The following is a 20,073-nucleotide window of genomic DNA, read 5'->3' as shown; positions in this document are numbered from 1 at the left end:
AGTGATTGGATTTCTTCAAAGGCAGCACTACATAAGGCCAGGTGGCCATGCTAATGGTCACCTAGGGAACTTTTATGAGAGCATATGTATCTCTTACAGGCAATGATTTATTCTGAATATGGTCGTCCTTAGCTGGAAAAGAATTTATAGGTCACAGAACCTCATGAATGTTTAAAAAGCTGTTACCAATCTTTCTGATCTTGGTGGTGTTTCTTGATCTCTTTTGCCGTGAAATCCTGGTATGTGTATAGGGAACAGATGGAGTAGTTTATAGAATAATGATAACCAGAATTTCTTTTATTACAGAGCCAAAGTATATAACTACAAAAGAATATTAGACTAGCATTCATCGCAGGATATAATTTAAACTTATTTATCTTAAGTGTTTGATAGTTAGGTTTTTCTAGCCATGTTTATTATGAAGATTTAAAAATATCTGATTGGGCCAGTGGAACAACTGTAGGAAATTTTTGGTCCTAGGAGACCTGTCCTCATTGTAATAGATATTGATGGGTCCTGTTGATAACTTGGGACTGATCATGTAGAACGTTTAACCACACTAGTCTTTTTGACTTAAAGCACTAAAACTTTCCCTTTCTCTCTCCCCATGTTTTGTCTGGCAAGTACCAAATTAGATTTTATAATATTCAGATGTTTAGAGTTATAGGCTTTATTTTGTGAAGGCACTGCTCAGTCGTGCTTTAAATAAGAAATAACACGAAGAAAGATGTTCATCTCTATCAAGAAAACATTGCCTCAAATCGTAGCAAATTTATCTGTCAATTGAAACTCCACAGATGTATGTCGTGTTTCTGGTATCTGTGTAGACAGGTATTCAGAGCTTTGGGGCTATTTTGGATTTTGAATTAGCTGAATATTTTTGAGGGTAGGTAGGTAGAAATGCTGCTTAGACCTTCTGCAATAAAATGACTTTCCACAGGGATTTGAAAGTGGTAATGAGCCATATGGGAAAGTGCCCAGTGTGCTTTTCGTGTTGCAATAAAATAATTGGCACTCTTAGGGAATTGGGCGGTCTCTCTATTCAGGATTGCTGAAGCATCCTGTGGTATTTAGTGACTTGTCCATAAATATTCTATTACGTTCTGGAATGGTTGCCCCTGTCTTTTTGTTCTTTGTAAAGTAGATGTATTTATTATGTATTGATCATTTGTCCTTATGTGAAAGGTTTGGGGAGTCGTTTTTTGTTGTTTTTTTTTTTTTTGCTTTTCAGTGAAAAGCACAGAAAGCAAGGTTTGTAGCAGTGCCATAGTCTCCTTTATCTTAGGATATGAAACTTGCTGGTATGTGTTCCTCAACACAGTAGTGGGAGCTGAATTTTTCTGATTGTTCTGTTGAGTAGAAACCAATTTGAGGAAGAGTGTTCATATTAAAAATTGTGTCCAGATCCCATTTCAGTCCTAAATCATTGAGGGGATTTGAGGATATATCCTTATCCTGATTTAAATATCATAATGTTTATATTTTGACCTGGGAAATGTGAGAGAGAATACAGAAGTTGGGTTACAGGAGGTGTTTGGTAAATCCCCATTAATTTCTGGGCTTCCCTGGTGGCTCAGCTGGTGAAGAAAGTGAAAGTCACTCAGTTATGTCCAGCTCTTTGTGACCCCATGAACTATATAGTCCATAGAATTCTCCAGGCCAGAATACTAGAGTGGGTAGCCGTTCCCTTCTCCAGGGGATCTTCCCAGCCAAGGGATCAAACTTAGGTCGCCCACATTGCAGGTGGGTTCTTTACCAGTTGAGCCACCTAAAGAATTCACCTGCAGTGTGGGAGACCTGGGTTTGATCCCTGGGTTGAGAAGATCCCCTGGAGAATGGAACAGCTACCCACTCCAATATTTTAGGCCACCTAAACAATAGAAAATTGTATAACTTCTTTGGAAAACATTCTAGTGGTTTCAAATGGTTAAATATAGGATTACCATATGACCTAGCAGTTCCACTCTTAGGTACTTACCTAAGAGAAATGAAAACATATGTCCAAATAACAACTTGTATACAAATATTTGTAGCAGCATTATTCACAATAGTAAAATGGTAGAAATCACCCAAAAGACATCAATTGGTGAGTGAATAAACAAAATGTGATATATTTATACAATGGAATATTACTTGGCCACAAAAAAGAATGAAATAAGGATTTGTGCTACAACATGGATGAACCATGAAAACATTATGCTGAATGAAATAAGCGATACATGAAACACCACACATTATATGATTCCTTTTATAAAATTGTCCAGAATAGGCATAGCTGTGGAGACAGAAAGTAGACCAGTGTTTGTTTAGGACTAGGATGATCAGCTTAAAACTCAATATTCAAAAAACTAAGATATTGGCATCCAGTCCCATCACTTCACAGCAAATAGGTGGGGAAACAATGGAAGCAGTGACAGACTTTATTTTCTTGGGCTCCAAAATCACTGCAGATGGTGACTGCAGTCATGAAATTAAAAGACTTGCTCTTTGGAAGAAAAGCTATGACCCACCTAGACAACATTAAAAAGCAGAGACATGACATTACTACCAGAGGTCCGTCTAGTCAGAGCTATGGTTTTTCCAGTGGTCATGTATGGATGTGAGAGCTGGACCATAAAGAAAGCTGAGTGCCAAAGAACTGATGCTTTTGAACTGTGGTGTTGGAGAAGACTCTTGAGAGTCCCTTGGACTGCAAGGAGATCCAACCAGTCCATCCTAAAGTAAACCAGTCCTGAATATTCATTGGAAGGACTGATGCTGAAGCTGAAACTTTAATACTTTTACTACCTGATGTGAAGAACTGATTCATTGGAAAAGACCCTGATGCTGGGAAAGATTGAAGGCAGGAGAAGAAGGGGATGACAGAGGATGAGATGGTTGGATGTCATCACCGACTCGGACATGAGTTTGAGCAAGCTCTGGGAGTTGGTGACGGTCACTCCAGTGAAGCCTGGTGTGCTGCGACTCATGGTGTCGCAGAGTCGGACATGACTGAGCAACTGAACTGAACTGAGGCTGATCGGGGGTTAGTAAGTGAAAGGTTGTTGATTTCACACACACAGGCACACCACAGAGTTAGTAAAGTATAGCAGAAAACATGTTTACTAGGAGAGTAAAGAACTAGAGCTTCAATCATCCTTTCCTTGTCTTGAAGATGCCAGACAAGTCCCCAGGATGAAAGGTTGCTGCTGTGAGCAATGTGTGTGTGTGACCTCCGGAGGAGAGGATTTTGATCTGGGGTCAGAGATGAGGCTTGACTACTTGGAGCTTTTTGTATAGCAAAGTTTTATTAAAGTGTAATAGAGATAGGGAAAGCCTCTGACATACATCAAAAGGGGACAGAAAGAGTGCCTGCCTTCCTAGATTTTAGCAAGGTGTTTTATGTCTGTTAGAAAGCTATTTATCAGATAAGAGAGATACCTCAAGGCTGAAGGAGTTGCACCAGGCCCCTTTCCCACAATATGCACTTTTGAGATAGGATGGCATGAGGTGTGTCATCCCCAGGCCGTAAAACAATTGACAGGAACACTGGTTTGTTGAGCCATTATCAGCCCAAGGTTTGAGGAAAGAAGAAAAGTCTTAGGGGGAACCATTTTGAAGAAAGGCAAATTCCAAAGCAAATACACAGTTTCATTAACATAAGAAAAACACATTGGTTAGCTCAAGGCAGAACCAGGTGTCCTCAACACAGAATTAAAAGAAGCCTCTTTTAATTTTGTGTAGAGAAGTAAAACAAACTGACACTTGCAGTTTATTTCCTCCTGCCACTCAGGAACCTCTGGCCTTCCTGCCTGTTAACTCTCTCATAACTAAAGAGTGCAGGTTTCTCTGAGGGATGATAAGTGTTCTCAAATTGTTTATGGTAACGACGGCACAACTCTCTGAATTTACTAAGATCCATTGAGTTATATGCTCTAAATTGATGAATTATATGGTATGTCAGTTAAATCTCTTGAAAGTTGTTGTAAAAACACAACCAATAGACACGGATGCTTTACATGACAAATATTTATGTAAGCACTTATAGTTAGATTATCCAGCTGAATTTTATTGTCATTTCATTTTTTAAAATTAATTACCAGAAATTCTGAACATGAAATTTTAATTGGCCAGGTTCTACCCGCCAGTGTTCTTCTTGTTGGCTTTTTTTTTTTTTTTCCCCCTTATAGTCTTATTAAAGCCATAAGTTTAAACTCAGGCCTGTACTATGGTGATATGGAATGATATGGAGGCATATGACAGAAGATGCATAGTGATGGGTAGGAATTTTCATCAGCAACAGGAAGCACATTGATTAAACATTTGGAACATTATCTTCAAAGGGTATGACCGTGGCAGGAGAGAAGGAAAAAAATTAAGTGGACTTCTTTCTCATTATGGGCTTCCCAGGTGGCACTAGTGATAAAGAACCTAGCTACCAATGCAGGAGACATAAGAGACTCCAGAAGATCCCCGCAAGGAGGGCATGGTAACCTACTCCAGTTTTCTTGCCTGGAGAATCCCCATGGACAGAGGAGCCTGGTGGGCTACAGTCCATCGAGTTGCAAAGAGTTGGACATGACTGCAATGACTTAGCATGTGCACACTCTCTCATTATGCCAGAATTAAGCTCTTAGTCTTCTGTGGAGAAAAATAAGCTCTTCCAAACAAATTCCATAAATGTGAGCAATAAAATAAACTCAAACTGAGTTGAAAAATTTGGTGGAAACATCTTGCAAAAGTCACTTTGCCCCTTGTTAATAGTTTGTAAAAGTTTGACTCTTAAAGCATTATTTAATGGCCATGCTCTCTCTTCTCCTCTTTGATCTAGCAACCAGTTTCTTGAAAGGGTTGGAATAGAAACTATGATCTCTGACATAGAATTACAATTAGAGAAACTCTCGTCACTTATATCGCACTGTAGTTACTACCATCTGAAGTATCACACCTAACACAGAAGTCCTACAGTATATGTTTTAATATTGATCTGTCTGTCATTGTTGGAACCATTGGACAGGAAGGCTTTATCAACTGACATTTTAACCATTCTCTCAAGTCCAGCCAAGTCTTCACTGAAAATACTTCCAGTGTTAAGTAGCTCAAAACTGAAAGAACCCACTCCATATGTCAGTAGCCCATCCCAGCCCCCCTCCAGTACTACTCATGACTTCTAAATTAGTATCTTCTTATGTAAAATAGTTAATCAGAACCTAATATAGAGCACGGGCTTTCAAGGTAGCTCAGTGGTAAAGAATCTGCCTGCAATGCAAGGTATGCAGGTTCCATCCCTGGGTCAGGAAGATCCCCTGGAGAAGGACATGGCAACTCACTCCAGTATTCTTGCCTGGAAAATCCCATGGACAGAGGACCCTAGTGGGCTGCAGTCCATGGAGTCTCAAAGAATCAGGCACAACTTAGTGATTAAACAACAACTGTGTATCACAGGGAATGCTACTCAATACTCTGTAATAACCTACCTGGGAATGTTGTGCAATTGCTAAGTTGTGTCTGACTCTTTGCAACCCCATGGACTCTGGCTTGCCAGGTGTCCCTGCCCCTCGCCATCTCCCAGAGTTTGTCCAAGTTCATGTCCATTGAATTGGTGATGCCATTCAACTATCTCACCCCCTTCTCCTTTTGCCCTCAATCTTTCCCGGCAACAGGGTCTTTTCCAGTGAATTGGCTCTTCACATCAGGTGGCCAAAGTATTGGAGCTTCAGCATCAGTCCTTCCAGTGAATATTCAGGGTTGATTTTCTTTAGAATTGATTGGTTTGTCTCCTTGCTGTATGGGAAAGTGAAAGTGAAAGAAAGTGAAGTTGCTCAGTCGTGTCTAACTCTGTGCGACCCCATGGACTGTAGCCTGCCCAGCTCCTCCGTCCAGGGGATTTTTCCAGGCAAGAATACTAGCGTGGGTTGCCATTTCCTTCTCCAGGGGATCTTCCCAACTCAGGGATCGAACCTGGGTCTCCCATACTTTTGGTAGACTCTTTACCGTCTAAGCCACCAGGGAAGCCCAAGTGAAGTGAAAGTTGCTCAGTCGTGTCCAACTCTTTGTGACCCCATGGCCTGTATAGTCCATGTGTTAATTCTCCAGGCCATAATACTGGACTGGGTAGCCTTTCCCTTCTCCAGGGGATCTTCCCAACCCAGGGGTCAATCCCAGCTCTCCCACATTGCAGGCAGATTCTTTACCAGCTGAGCCACCAGGTAAGCCCTGCTGCATGGGAATAGAATCTAAAAGAGAGTGGGTAAGTATGTGTGTATGTATAACTGATTCACTTTGAAGTACTGTAGAAACTAACACAATACTGTAAATCAGATATGCTCCAATAAAAATCAGTTAAACATAAATGAATATCTACTTCATCTTTAGCACATAAGGACTCAGGCGTGTCCAGTCCCACGTGGACACTGTGGTACCATGGTGACAGGATAATTATTACCCACCCGCATGAAGGCATTCTCCGTTGGTCATCTTTTTTTTAAACTTTCTTTTTTTTAAAATTCAAATATATATTTTAAAATTTTGCAATGTTGTATTTTTTTCCTGCTATATAGCAGTACAAATCAGCCATAATTATACATATGCCCCCTGCCTCTCTAGTCTCCTTTCCCCACCCCCTCTCATCCCCCCAGGTCATCATACAGCGCCAGTCATCTTTTCTTATTTTGAGAATTAGTACTCTAATCAAAGTAATGACATAGATTATTTTAATGTCTTTTGCTTACAAAATAGGAAGTATGAAAAGGAATAGTCCATGGCATTGTTCCATAACTTGTTCATTGTGCCTGTAGGCTACTCTGGATATCAGGATTATTACCCATATGGCGGGCGAGGTGCTTATGAAGATGTCCCCAGGAACTATGACACGTACACCGCGGGACTGAGTGAAGAGGAGCAGCTGGAGAGAGCATTGAGAGCCAGCCTCTTGGACCAAGGTAGGGGATTTGCACCCTTCTCTTATTTTAAAGTACATACCTCACATGGTGTGATGTCTGAAAAAGGGCTGTTTGTAGCAAATTAAACTTTAAATAGTTTATAAAAAGGAGATGTAGATGAAAAAAATGTGTGCAGATTGTGATTACAAAGAATGGGGTGCGATGCCATATTCCCAGCAACCTAAGCTAATAAGGTGCCAGACTATGTATGTATTGTTAAAGTGGTTCTTTTTATAGGCCTGCTGCACTCAGTGCTTTGGCATTAAAGTCAAGAAACCTAAGAAAAAAATTCTTAGGTACATGAACGAAGGGTTTACGTTGGAATGCATATCTATAAGGCAGGCTGTATGGCACTATACATCAAAGTGTCGCCAACAAGCCTTCTTCAGAATCACATGGGCAGCTTGGTGAGAATGCAGACTCAGGGTTTGGCTGCAGGCCTGCTGAACCAGTCTTCCTGAGAGCAGAAACTAGAAATTTGTATTTTTAACTGGCTTTCAGACGATTCTTTTACCAATTAGTGTATGAAAAGAAAGTGAAAGTGAAGTCTCTGGGTCGTGTCCAGCTCTTTGCGACCCCATGGACTGTAGCCTACCAGGCCCCTCAGTCCATGGAATTTTCCAGGCAAGAGTACTGGAGTGGGTTGCCATTCCCTTCTCCAGGGGATCTTCCGGACCCAGGGATCAAACCCAGGTCTCCCACATTTCAGGGAGACGCTTTACCGTCTGAGCCACAAGGGAAGCCCTATGTGAAATAGTATGTGAAAATCACCCTATTTATTTTGCCATCTTTCTTCTAGGTTTGGTAATAAGTTTTGGTATTCCTGTTTTTATTGTTTGTGTGTCTGAGTGTTAGTCACTCAGTCATGTCCAACTCTTTGTGACTCCATGGTCTGAAGCTTGCTAGGCTCCTCTGTCCATGGAATTCTCCAGGCAAGAATATTGGAGTGGGTTGCCATTCCCTTCTCCAGAGGAATCTTCCCAGCCCAGGCCTCACACATTGCAGGTGGATTCTTTACCATCTGAGCCACCAGGGAAGCCCTTTTATTGTTTAGTAGTGACTAAAAATCATCTGTTGATTTGATAAGCATTTATTAGGGTCTTGTTATGTTTCATGTACTATGTTAGGAAATACAGAAAGGTAAAAAAAAGTGGGGGGGAATCTTCCCCCACAAAGTGTAATTTCTGATAGGGGAGAGGTCTGTTAGATGCCATTGTTCTTGAGTTGCTGAGCTGTGTCTGACTCTTTGAGACCCCATGGACTGCAACCCGCCAGGTTCCTCTGTCCATGGAATTTCCCAGGCAAGAATACTGGAATGGGTTGCCATTACCATCTCCAGGGGATCTTCCCAACATCTACTGCATTGGCAAGAGAATTCTTTACTCTTGAGCCACCAGGAAAGCCTGCTCAATACCATAAGTAACCATAATATCAGGTACCTAAGAGAAGCTTCAGCCGTTTGCTGGAATCAGCGAGAAGGGGTGAGCTTTTTCTTAACTAGATCTATCAGAGTTTCACAGAAGAGGTGGTGTTTGAGTTCATCCTTGAAGAATGTGTAGCATTTGCCGAGATGTGGAAGGGCCTTCCAGGCAGGAATCATATCCTCTCAGACACAAGAGTAAGGGGTGTGGTCATCCCATCCTCGCTTTTGAATAAAGTGCTAAGAGAAGAAGGGGAAGCAGAGTGGGCAGCTAGGCTGGGGCCTGATCACAGAAGTCCCAGAATTAAATAGGCCACGTGGAAAATGGGTCTGGTCTATGATGTAGCCTCCAGTAAGAGTTTTGCACGGGAGAGTGATGTGATCAGAGCTGTGTTTCATGGATCCAGCAACAGTCATGCCAGGAACAAGGACTGAGCATGAATGGGGGGTATCGGGCATTTACAACACATGACAGGAGCACACAGATTCCCACAACTTGGCTTCTAACGTTAGGAATACGGTCTTAGCAGTAAGAGTGTGCGTGGAGGTGGGCAGTGACAGCAAGAGGGAAGACAGATCAGAAGACTTGAAGTAGTCTAATCACGGAGCAAAGTCTGGATGATGAAGGTGGCTGAGGCAGTGGAGAGGAAGAGCTAAATCAGGACTTCTCAGATGAAGAGTATCAGAACTGTGGTCTGTCAGTCGTCTATTACTGGGTAAAATCGCCCAGACACACTTGGCCTAAAACAATACATATTTCTTCCACATATATGGTTCCGCACGGATGATCCCATGGGCCAGGCTTCGCTGGTCTTGGCTGGTGTGCTGAGGAGTCTGCAGCGGTCAGCTGGGGCTGGCTCTTCTAGGACAGCCTCCTCTACCTGCCTGACTGACTGCTGTCTGATGCAATGGTGGCGATCTGTCTACACGTGACCCATCATCCAGCCCGCCAGCCCAGGTTTGTTCACCAGGCCTCAGCGCGAGGGTTCCCAGGGAGAATGTGGGAACATCCTTAGGCTGGTGCATTGTTGGTTCTGCTGTATTTTGTTACCGAAGTAAGTCAGGAGACCAGACAAGATTCAGGGGATAAGGAAGTAGATTCCTCCTCTTCCTGGGCAGAGCTGTAGAGTCACATTGCAAAGAGGATGCATGGAAGCAAAGGTGGATAACCAGGAATATTCTTGCCATCGCCAGCTTTAATGGACTGCCGGTATCACAGTCACTGGAAGCGTGCCTTAGCCTTGGAATCCTAAACGCTGGGGCAAGGCCCAGAGGCTGTATTTTAACAAATTCTAAAGGTTAGTCCTGGGCACAGCAGGTGCTTAATCACTCCAAGGTGAGACATGAAATATTACGGGAGGTGAGGATATTATGTATTTAATAATTTAATTTGGAGCAAACCATAGTCTTAACAGAACTGTGTCTAAATTTGTTACCTTGGACTGTCCATTGCATGTAATACAGTATGCTCTATTGGATGTAAATCTTAGAAGTGCAGTAGAAATGTTATCACTGATAAAAATATTAATCCCTGTGTATCACACACACACAAAGGTAAGGAAGTCAGGGCAAAGCTGCTAAGCTTGGACTTTGTACAAAACTTTATTTAGTACCATAGAGAGACAACAGGAGGGGATTTTTGGAGTGATGGCAATATTCTGTATCTTGGTCGTTGTGATAGATATACTGCTCTTTGCGTTTGTCAAAACTGTATCCCACAAAGAGAACATTTTCCTTAAAAGGAGTTTTAAAAGATGTAAGTAGAAATTAGCAAGAAACCCAGTGAAATAACTGGTAGTCTTGCAAACAAACACTATAAAAATCATTAGTGAAAAGGTCTTGTTTAGAAATGAAACATTGTTATAACTGATTCACTTTGCTTACACCTGAAGCTAACTCAACATTGTCAATTAGCTACACGCCCCCCACCAAAACAAGAAAAAGAAACAGGTCATTCACATGGTGATAAAGGGTCACTTCCTAGAGGACATGTTAATAGGGAAGCAGAGAGACTTAGGATTCATCACCTGAACCCAGTGATCAAACCTGGCAGCATTATTATGGGATGGCCTGATAGTGTATGTCTCCTGATGCGATGCCATGTGAGGAACACAGCATCGACTATGACGTAGTCTTACTAAAAATGCTTAGTCTTCCAGAGTAAAGGTCCATATACAGGAAATACATGGAATAGAGGAATAAGTCAAGACATCATATAAAACATGAGGTTTCAACAATTCAATGAGACTGGTCTCCTGGAAAAAAATCAATGTCAGAAAAAAAGCAAGATGTGATTTTTATATTAAAAGGAAGTAACAAGCAAACACAAGCACCTTGAAAAACTGGTTCTTATAAAGAGACCTTTTTTGAGGAAACAGAAACTTCGTATTTGGGCTATATGTCAGATGTTATTTGGGAAATAGACTAACTTTCTTTGAGGTGACAATAGTATTATGGATAAGTAACAGAAGGTCCCTTATTCTTGGGAGATACCACTGAAGTATTGTATTTGGAAGCAAAGTAGTATGTCTGCAACTTACTTTCAATTTTTAGATGAAAACAGCTCTCTCCTCTCTCTCCTTCTCATTCACTCATTCAAATAAAGGTGAGAAACTGCAAACTTTACCCTGCAATATATCTCTTGAAAATCCAGAATGACAATACTGACAATTCTAATTAGTTCTACAATTAAGAAACCAATTTATGAAATTAATGTTTTCCAAACTTACTTGACCACAGAACTTCATTTTCAATGAATGTTTTTAAGAGCATATGGAACTGGTTCCAATGAAACTGATCTGAAGAGATCTCTTAAAATGAGTATATGTACAGTAATGGACAACAGCAAAGGAAATAACTTTGCAAATTGTTTATATTAATTTCAATTTTATTTCCCTTAAAACATTTCATGACTGTCTTACTAAGCGTGAGAAGTCAAGGAGACATTTTAAAAAATGGACCTTATTATTTTTTAGCCTTATTTCCTGTAGAAAATTGTTTGGTTTATTTTATAACCATTGACCATTATGGTAGGTACCTTTGTTTTGAACCTTACTTTTTTTAATTCATTATTACGTTGTAATCATCTTTTCATGCCATTAAAAACTTTGAAACATACAAATCCTCCATATATTTTCTTAAACTTACACCTGTTTCTTTTTTTTTTTTTAAGACTGGAGATCTTTTTTAAAGATGACAGATCTGGAGATCTGTCGCAAAGAGTTGGACACTACTTAGCGACAGAACATGCAGGCACAGTGTGTTATTAATAATAGTATTTTTAATTCTGTGTTTGTTGAGATCATTATATATTTTTCTTCTTTAGTCTATTATTAATAACTTAGTAAATAATTTCGATTTTCAAACTCTGTCCTTGGAATTCTCCAGGCAAGAATACTGGAGTGGGTTGCCATTCCCTTCTCCAGGGGATCTTTCTGACCCAGGCATCAAACCTGGGTTTCCTGCACTGCAGGCAGATTCTTTACCGTCTGATCCACCAGGGAAGCCCCAGTCTATTATTAATAACATACTAAGTAATTTTGATTTTCAAACTTGAAGCAGGTTTGCATTCCCAGGTTAAATCTCATGTGTTTGTGATGTTTATGGTGCATCTTGGTGAAGTGCCATGTGTACCCAAAAAGACTGTGTGTTCTGCTCTAGTTGAATGGGGTATTCTGCAAATGTTAATTATATTAATTCAGTTGATAGTGTTGCCCAGGTCTTCTAGTCCCTGCAAATTATCTGTCTACTTGTTCTATTGAGCACTGTATTTTGAATTTTGCAGAATTACTATAATATTGAATATGTACCATAAGGTCACCCTCAGTGTACCAACGGCTTTGAATTCCTCCACCGTTACCTTGTTTCTGGGTGGGGGCTGATGTGGCTGAGTGTTTCTCAGTGTCTGCTTGGACTTCATTTTTAAGTCCTTGTGCTGTAACTGGGTTAGGTACTCCATCCCCTCCCTTACCCCTCCTCCGGTGGGTGGCACACCATTGTTCCTCGTTGTTGTTCAGTCGCCCAGTCGTGTCCAGTTCTTTGTGACCCCGTGGACTGCAGCATGCCAGGCTTCCCAGTCCTCCACTATCTCCCGGAGCTTGCCCAAACTCAAGCGCATCAAGTTGGTGATGGCATCCAACCGTCTCATCCTCTGTCGCCCCCTTCTCCTCCTGCACTCAGTCTTTCCCAGCATCAGGGTCTTTTCCAGTGAGTTGACTCTTCTCATCAGGTGGCCAAGGTATCAGAGCTTCAGCATCAGTCCTGTACACTTTCCTGACCCAGGTATTGAACCCAGGTCTCTTGCATTGCAGGCGAATCCTTTGCCATCTGAGCCAACCAGAGAAGGCCCATTTACTTGTTGCTCTCTGCTTTTTAGCCTGGCCATGGGAGGCTGGTGCAGGGTGTGCTCTTACTAAGCCTCAGTCCAAGAAGTCACTGTGTCCCTTGGTTTGGAGGCATGGTCTTTTCAGTGTCCCTGACCCTCCCTCCGGTTTTAGAGGTTGTTTTTTTGTTTTTTTTCCCTTCCTCTTCCTTTTTCTAAGCTGCAGAAGGCTCTTACTATTTCCCTAAGGGAAACTTGGTTTTTGTCTTTCTTGCAGGCATTTAAGTCTTTTGTTCCTTAGGGACAATAGGGAAGAAGGATCCAGGCAGTCTTTCCTCCGGTGGCTGCTGTTCTGTCCCTCAGGGCTACCCCAGGAAGGACAGAGGACAAAGGACACATGCTCTGAACTCACCTGTGTCTTTATAAGGACCAGTGGAGGTCCTGAGAAGAGCCTGAAAGTTGGGTGTGAATTCCTTTATATTGCAGCCCCCTATGTGTTCTGTGTTATGTATTCTAAGAATATAATCTTGCTAGCTGTCTCTCTGCCTTAGCAGTGTGTTATCAGTGTTGGCTGAATTCTCCTAAGTGTCCAGTAGAGCCTGTCCTGGGTAAACAAGGGCTCCTGTAACATCTCGGACTTCAAATTAGCTGACTGCCCTACTGCCGTCCCTTTCTCATAGGTTCAGGACAGAATATTAGTTTGCAAATTGTCCAGCATTTATGCTTAAAGATGATAGTGGTGCTTTTTCCAGTTTTCTATATCCCCAGTGGAACCAGAAGTGTTTCTGAATCTTCATCGGGGGTTTCAATTTATCATCTTAGTACTTTTATTTATTAGCTTTTTTTTTTTTTTAAATAAGGAAAATCTTCCCCTCATGAAGAAGGTAGAATCTATAGGCTTGTTTTAAAAGGCAGGGTAAATGCTCAGTTCTTTTTCTTTGATTCCCAGTTTTCAGAAAAGAAGTTAGCATAATAGTCACCAATAATACTGGGATATGAAAGGGCCAAATTATGGAAATTCATTTGGCAGAATACCGGTCCAGCAAGAAACATCCAGCACCAAATTAGTTTCAGACCTCTCTTTAGTTGGACATACTGGAAGAGTAAATTAAAGAATCAAGGTACCAACTTTGTTAACCTCAGAATTTGCTGCTGTCATATTTCTTAACAGTGTACCTGGCTATAATTACAAGTCCTAAAGCTCATGCCAGGAATAATAATACCACGGGAGCCTTTGTAGAAGAAATATCGAAATCCCTATTATTTCAAGAGGCTTGTGCACATTTACTACCATTAACAGAAATCTTGTCCTGTTCCGTTGGCAGTCTCAGCTTTTATAAACGAATCCAAGAGGCAGCTGATGCCACAATAATAGAAAAATTCTGGATGAGAGCCATCTCTTTCTTTGAGTCAAAAGGCAGATGCCAACTAGGAACTCATTGCATTTTCCTCTCCCCCTCCCCCACATCCTTCCATGTATAATTTGTGCCTTTTTTTTTTTTTTTTTTTTAAATAGCCTGCCACCAAGTTCAGCTGTCAGTTGGGTACAAAGCTGTGTCCTTTTCAACTTCTGTCTGCCAGCCTGGGGCATGTGTACTGGTTTAAACTGGAAATCCTCATGACATGTGGAGTAACGTGTGTTGCTTTTCCTAGACTCCTCTGAGAGGCAAACGGCCACAGTCACACTCTGGCTCTCTTGTGAAAATCAAGCAGAGTTGTCACCCCCTCCCCACACTGTACAGTTGGGGTTACTGGCTGGCCATATTTTGAGCTATGGTGGGATAAACTATAATACAAAGGTCTTGGCTTTAGATTGAAATGGGTTCCTGCTTTGTCTCTTAAGTCCTCACATGTAATATTAACCAGGGGAGCCATATTGGAAAAGAGTGTCTAGGTTCCAAACTAGTATGTAGGGCTTTTGTTGCTAAAAGATCACTTGACAGTATCTTTGAATCCTGTTTATAGGCATTTATATTCATAGGGACCAATTCAGGTATATTTTAAGTGAAAAAAACAAAGAGAGGATTTAACTGAGTTGTCTGTTTTGCCTTTTATTGAAGCTACACCAAAGTATATGCAAATGACATTTGTTTATTATTGTATGGAAAATTTTGAAAAAAATGGAGTAAATTACTTACATGTTTTTAATCTTTCATCATATGGTACATCATATGGTACGAAGAGAAAAGGCTTAGAACCGCAGTGGTCTGAGCGTCAGTCCTCACTGAACTAACTTTACTTGAGATGTGTGTCACTGGAACTAATCAGATGTTTGCTTTATTACTATTCTTTTTTTAATAATAAGAGAGTTGAAGTGGGTCCCCTTCAAAGTTTTCTTTCTTTTCCATTCTTCTGTGGTAATGGACTGAGTAGGCAGGCATAGCCAGAAAGAAATGGGGACATTGAGAGGTATCAGGCATTGACGCGTTTGTCATCTAGGTCTCAGGGCTGATGGCTAAAAGATCATTTCTGTATCCGAAGATAAAGTCACACTACTGTCTAAGGCAGATCTACATTGATATGTAAATACGTTTGATGGTGGTACCTTCTTTAGTCGCTTGATTATGTGAGTCTTCACTGGCCCAATGCAGGCATAATGCAGTTGGTGATTTTTAACGTATGCAAATGTTCACGGCTGGCCTGCTTGGCTTTGCAGGCGTGTTGGAGGCCAGGACAGAGATGCACAGCTCATTCTGTGTGACCACTTAACTTTTTTTTTTTTAAGTAATTTGATGTGTTTTCCCCTAGGAAAACTTTCTCTATAATGAAAAACTGCCATCTGCCAGATTTCCTGAAAGCAATTTCATCACAGAACGCTTCCTTTAGATTACTGGTTCTTACTCCCTACTCTCGACATTAGAGATATTCATTTCAGTGAGTAAAGTTTGATATTCGAGACTGTAGCTAGATGTGAAATTGTGCGTGTAAAGAAATATAAATACATGCTTTTTCAAACCTGTGAACTAACATGTGAATATATCCCAGTCAGGAAGGGAAAGAATGAAATAAGTGGACCAAGGTTCTGTTTAGGTTGCTATTGGGAAGGAGCAGGCCTCTGTTGAGGTTTTATACTTAGAAAGATTAACTCTATCTTGGCCACTGCTAAAATAAAAAAAAAATAAAAATAATGATACATGGAATTGAAACACATTTGAGAAATTGACATTAATAGTTCTTTGTGAATTATTTTTTGATTTTCCCTTTGCCACCTACCCCCACAATCACCATTTATTTAAAGTATTATTCAGATGCTAATGAGTAGATTTAACAATAAACAAAACTCGAATGAAGTAGTTCCACCCACCCACATCTTCTCCATCCTGTTTTGGGGGCTAGCAAGTCTTAGTGGTTGCAGGAATGTTGCCTGGTGGATTGGTCACATTGCTCTGGATGACTGTTCATTCTGTTCCTTAGCAAATCCCTCTTGGAGTCCCTTGTCTGTGTGTGATACTGTTGCGTAATAACAGGGTACAGAAATGAGTAGGTCTTCTTCTTTGTTATCAAACCCAAAGTATTATTCTTTTTGCTGACTGACAGGAGATTTAAGTGACTTCACTTCAGCTACCCCAATATATTGGATTTAGGAAAGAGATAAAGTAACTTTTGAAATGAGTTGGTCCCTTTACTTATCCATCTATGAAATTCTCTGATTCAGCAACTGTGATTCCTTAAGCTGTGTAAGAATTTTATAGAATATCAAATTTATTAATATGATGATTTGGATACTCAGGTTATCTATACAATTTTTTTCTTTTTTTAATCTGTACAGTCTTTAATACCAAAGTTATTGATGGGTATATTCAGTGTCTCATAAGATCAGACTTAACTGGAGAAAACTCTTTTAATATAGGCCTGTTTAAGAGATTCCTCATTCCTATAAAATGTTTTAATTAGGAAGAGAGTTGTCAAATAGTGCTTTAAAATTATAGTAGATTCTATATTCTTATTAATCAAACAATTGGAGGTGTGAAAATTTTTCTAATTATATGTATCTATACTAAAATAGGAAACAAAACATAGTCTCTTTTTTTTGGAGCTAAAGGCCTAGACTTTGTTTCATTGACTCAGCAGTTGATATTTTAATGAATAAAATTAAATAAATTAATTTTTTAATTTGAGCCTTTCTTGTAACATATACCATATAATTGTACCATATAATTTTAAGTACATAACTGCAGTCTTGGGGAGGGACCTCTTATATCAGTCCTTTGCTTAATTTACTTAAATTATTTTTAAAGTAGGTAATGGAGAATGATATAAGACCATACCATTTTCAAACACAAATGACACGGAGAATGACCTTAAAGGTCACCATTGTCTGACCCTTGACGTTACCCAATGAGGAAGCAGACTAGGGGAAGTCAAGAGACTTACATCCTCTCACAGCGTGTATCTGTGTCTGTTAACTGTGGACAGTGGCCTGCCCTGGGGATGCCGGAGCCACGTAGGTCGGGTTCCCCAGGCATGAGGATCCTGGGAGCCAGGACCTTCCTGGAAGGTGCGAGACTGAATCCACATTTCCTCATGCTCCTATGAGTCCAGGTGGGACTCATAGCTGAACCTTGAATTAGCTTCCACATCCGTCTTCTGGGCTGCCTGCAAATGGAATTCCCAGCTTTCTCCCAAAGTCCTCCCTGAATTCCAGACGTCCCGGGGTGGGTGTTGCTGAGGGCCTGAGACACGTGGTGATGAGCACCTGAGCTCAGTTCAGTTACTATGGTCTTCTAGAATTTGGACAAGTGTTGTCATGCTGGTTAGAAAAGAATATATTAACATGGAAAATACAAATCACCAAAAAGAAAAGACAAAAATTAGTTCATAACTCCATCACCCACATTAAAACCACTCACATTGAATCCTTGCAGCTACCCATAAGATAGGCACCCAGAAGAAACCGCTGTACATGTTTTGGTGATTTTTTTCCAGGTCCATGAGCATTAATGATTCTGTGCCAGGAAGGTTCACATCCCCACACAGAAGCCTATGAGATAAGCATTTGTCTTTGTAGTCATTGTTTTAGATTGGGAAACAGAGAAGTTAATTGGCAGGCCCGGGGTCACATGCTGAGTGGCAGACAACAGGCGAGAAGGCCAGACTACTCTATTCCTTGCTGGGACACGTTCTACATTGTCCAACATAGCCTCTTCAGGAAAAGCGCTTGTGGGCTGCTGTGAATTGTCAGCTATGGAAGAGTCCAGCGTGAATCTGTCTGTAGCCCTCCACACAGTCAGCCCGCATGGCTGAGCTGGAGTTATGTTTGTATTCTTGGAGGTGGATTGGCCATTGCAATCATCCTGACATCAGAACACTGAAAACTCTTAGGTAGACATGGTATGATAGTACAGTCTCAGCTAAATTGAAAAATATAATATCACTTACAGAATGACAGTGACATTTCTCTTACTGTTGTCTTTGCATCATTGGCCAAGTTCTTTGGTTGATTTTTTTTTTTTTTTAAGTAAAAGAAATCCTGGCATTAATTAAGAATTGTGAAATCAATAGTTTGTATAAGAGAAGAATGACCTTCTTATGGCAAGAAACTTGCGTCTTAGATATCTAATAGAACACACACCAAAAAATATGCTTCCTATAGACAGTCATAGATAATCTTCTGGGCAGTCGTTTATTTCTACCAAAAATTATAGCATGTGAGTTTGAAAATATTGTTTTTACTGTGGGCTCAATTAATGTCATTTGAATTGATATTTGCACTGCTTATTTAAATAGAACTCAATTTTTCTTCAATGGCTTTCTTTTTAGAAAAAGATTCATAACAAAAAGGAATATATGTGCTTGCACTAAGAGTGCCTTAAGACATCAGAATTTTACACTGAGCTACCGCCTGCCAATGCAGGAGATAAAGGAGACATTAGTTCAATCCCTAGGTTGGGAAGATCCCCTGGAGGAGGAAATGGCAGCCCACTCCAGTATTCTTGCCTGGAAAATCCCATGAAGAGAGGAGCCTGGAAGGCTACAGTTCATGGGATCACAAAGAGTCAGACACAACTTAGCTACTGAGCATAGACAAAAACAGCAACATTTTACACATTCTTCTAGCTCCTTGCTGGGCTTCCCTGGTGGCTCAGGCGGTAAAGAATTCGCCTGCAATGCAGGAAACTTGGGTTTGATCCCTTGGTTGGGAAGATCCGCTGGAGGAGAGGGTATGGCAACCCACTCCAGTCTTCTTGCCTGGAGAATCCCCATGGACAGAGGAGCCTGGCGGGCTACAGGTCCATGGGGTCATAAAGAGTCGGACATAGCTGAGCGACTAAGCAGCAGCTAGCTCCTTGTTAATAGGAATCATTCATGTGAGAATTTTCACTGTCTTTTACTCAGCCTCTTGAATCTTACTCGGAGTTGCACGTGTTCATCCATTTTGTTGTGTTGTTTTGCTAGTGAGAAAAATCAAGAGTCATATGTTGGTTTCCATTTATTACAGAATCACAAATAGCTTTCAAAGTGGTCTAGTTTCATCACATGGCAGTTCTCCAAGGATTCAAAACTATTTATAATTCTGTTGTATTTTGTTATGGAGAGCCAGATGTGAGAGTCATGCATAATATGTATTTATATATCTTCGTGAATCTCAATTAGGGATCAGCAGTCTTCCTGTGTCACATCTGTGTTATTTAAATCTACTTTTGTTGTAACACAGGACCAAAATTGTGCAGTGTTATGAAGATTACTATAAATATTAAACTGATTAAAATTACATTGTAATCATCTGCTTTAGAAAAATTGCAAATGGCCTAATCATGCCCCAAAAGGAAATAGGTGAAATAAATCATGATCTAGAATAATACTCAGCCACTAAAAAGAGAAACAGGTTCACAGTGAGTCAAATGAGCAAGATATAGCAGTATTCTAAGTAGAGACACATCTATTTTTGTAAGACCTAGTAAATGTACTATAAAAAAGATTGGAATAATATTTAGCAAAATGCCACTCATCCTATTTCTCGGGAATAAGATTATGGTGACTTACTTTCTTGTTTTGACTTCATGCCATTCTCTCAGATGTCTGCAAAATCATGTAGAACTTTTATTTTAAAAAAATATGAAAATCTACACATTGCTAAGAATATGCAGTATTGGCCTTCCTCTTCTTTGATGTTATCCGCAGCCCCACTCTGTTAAAGGCATCAGGTTGTTTTTTGTAGAGAAATGCAGAGAAAACTCCACCTCACGCCTTCACCTCCAGCCTCTGTGAGCTACTTACTCCATCAGAGTGATGAGAGAGATGGTGCAGAGCTGATATCGAAACCAGGATCTCTCTACATCCAGTCCCCACTTTTCCTTTTTGCTCATTTCCTTCTTTCCCTTCTCATCTATCCTTCAATCCTTCCAGGCTAAAAGTATCCACATACTCTGGGCAGGAAGAACAGTGGCTTCAGTGACCAGTAGCTAGCTCTC

General features: G+C 40.6%; 1 protein-coding gene across 5 annotated transcripts in view; it reads left to right on the top strand.

Annotated features, from left to right (window-relative positions):
• The window catches only part of RHBDD1 (rhomboid domain containing 1), a 188,432-nt gene that overhangs the window by 76,784 nt on the left and 91,575 nt on the right, over window positions 1-20,073 (top strand). For all 5 annotated transcript variants that reach the window (XM_043445300.1, XM_043445301.1, XM_043445302.1 and 2 more), the window contains one exon: window positions 6,777-6,920. In XM_043445300.1, coding sequence (XP_043301235.1) covers window positions 6,777-6,920 — 144 coding nt within the window. The remainder of the gene's footprint in view (window positions 1-6,776; window positions 6,921-20,073) is intronic.

This window comes from Cervus canadensis, chromosome 24 (genome assembly GCF_019320065.1).
Source record: "Cervus canadensis isolate Bull #8, Minnesota chromosome 24, ASM1932006v1, whole genome shotgun sequence".
Taxonomy (NCBI): domain Eukaryota; kingdom Metazoa; phylum Chordata; class Mammalia; order Artiodactyla; family Cervidae; genus Cervus; species Cervus canadensis.
Note: the sequence above shows the minus strand (reverse complement) of the source record. Positions and strands in the feature narration are given on the sequence as shown.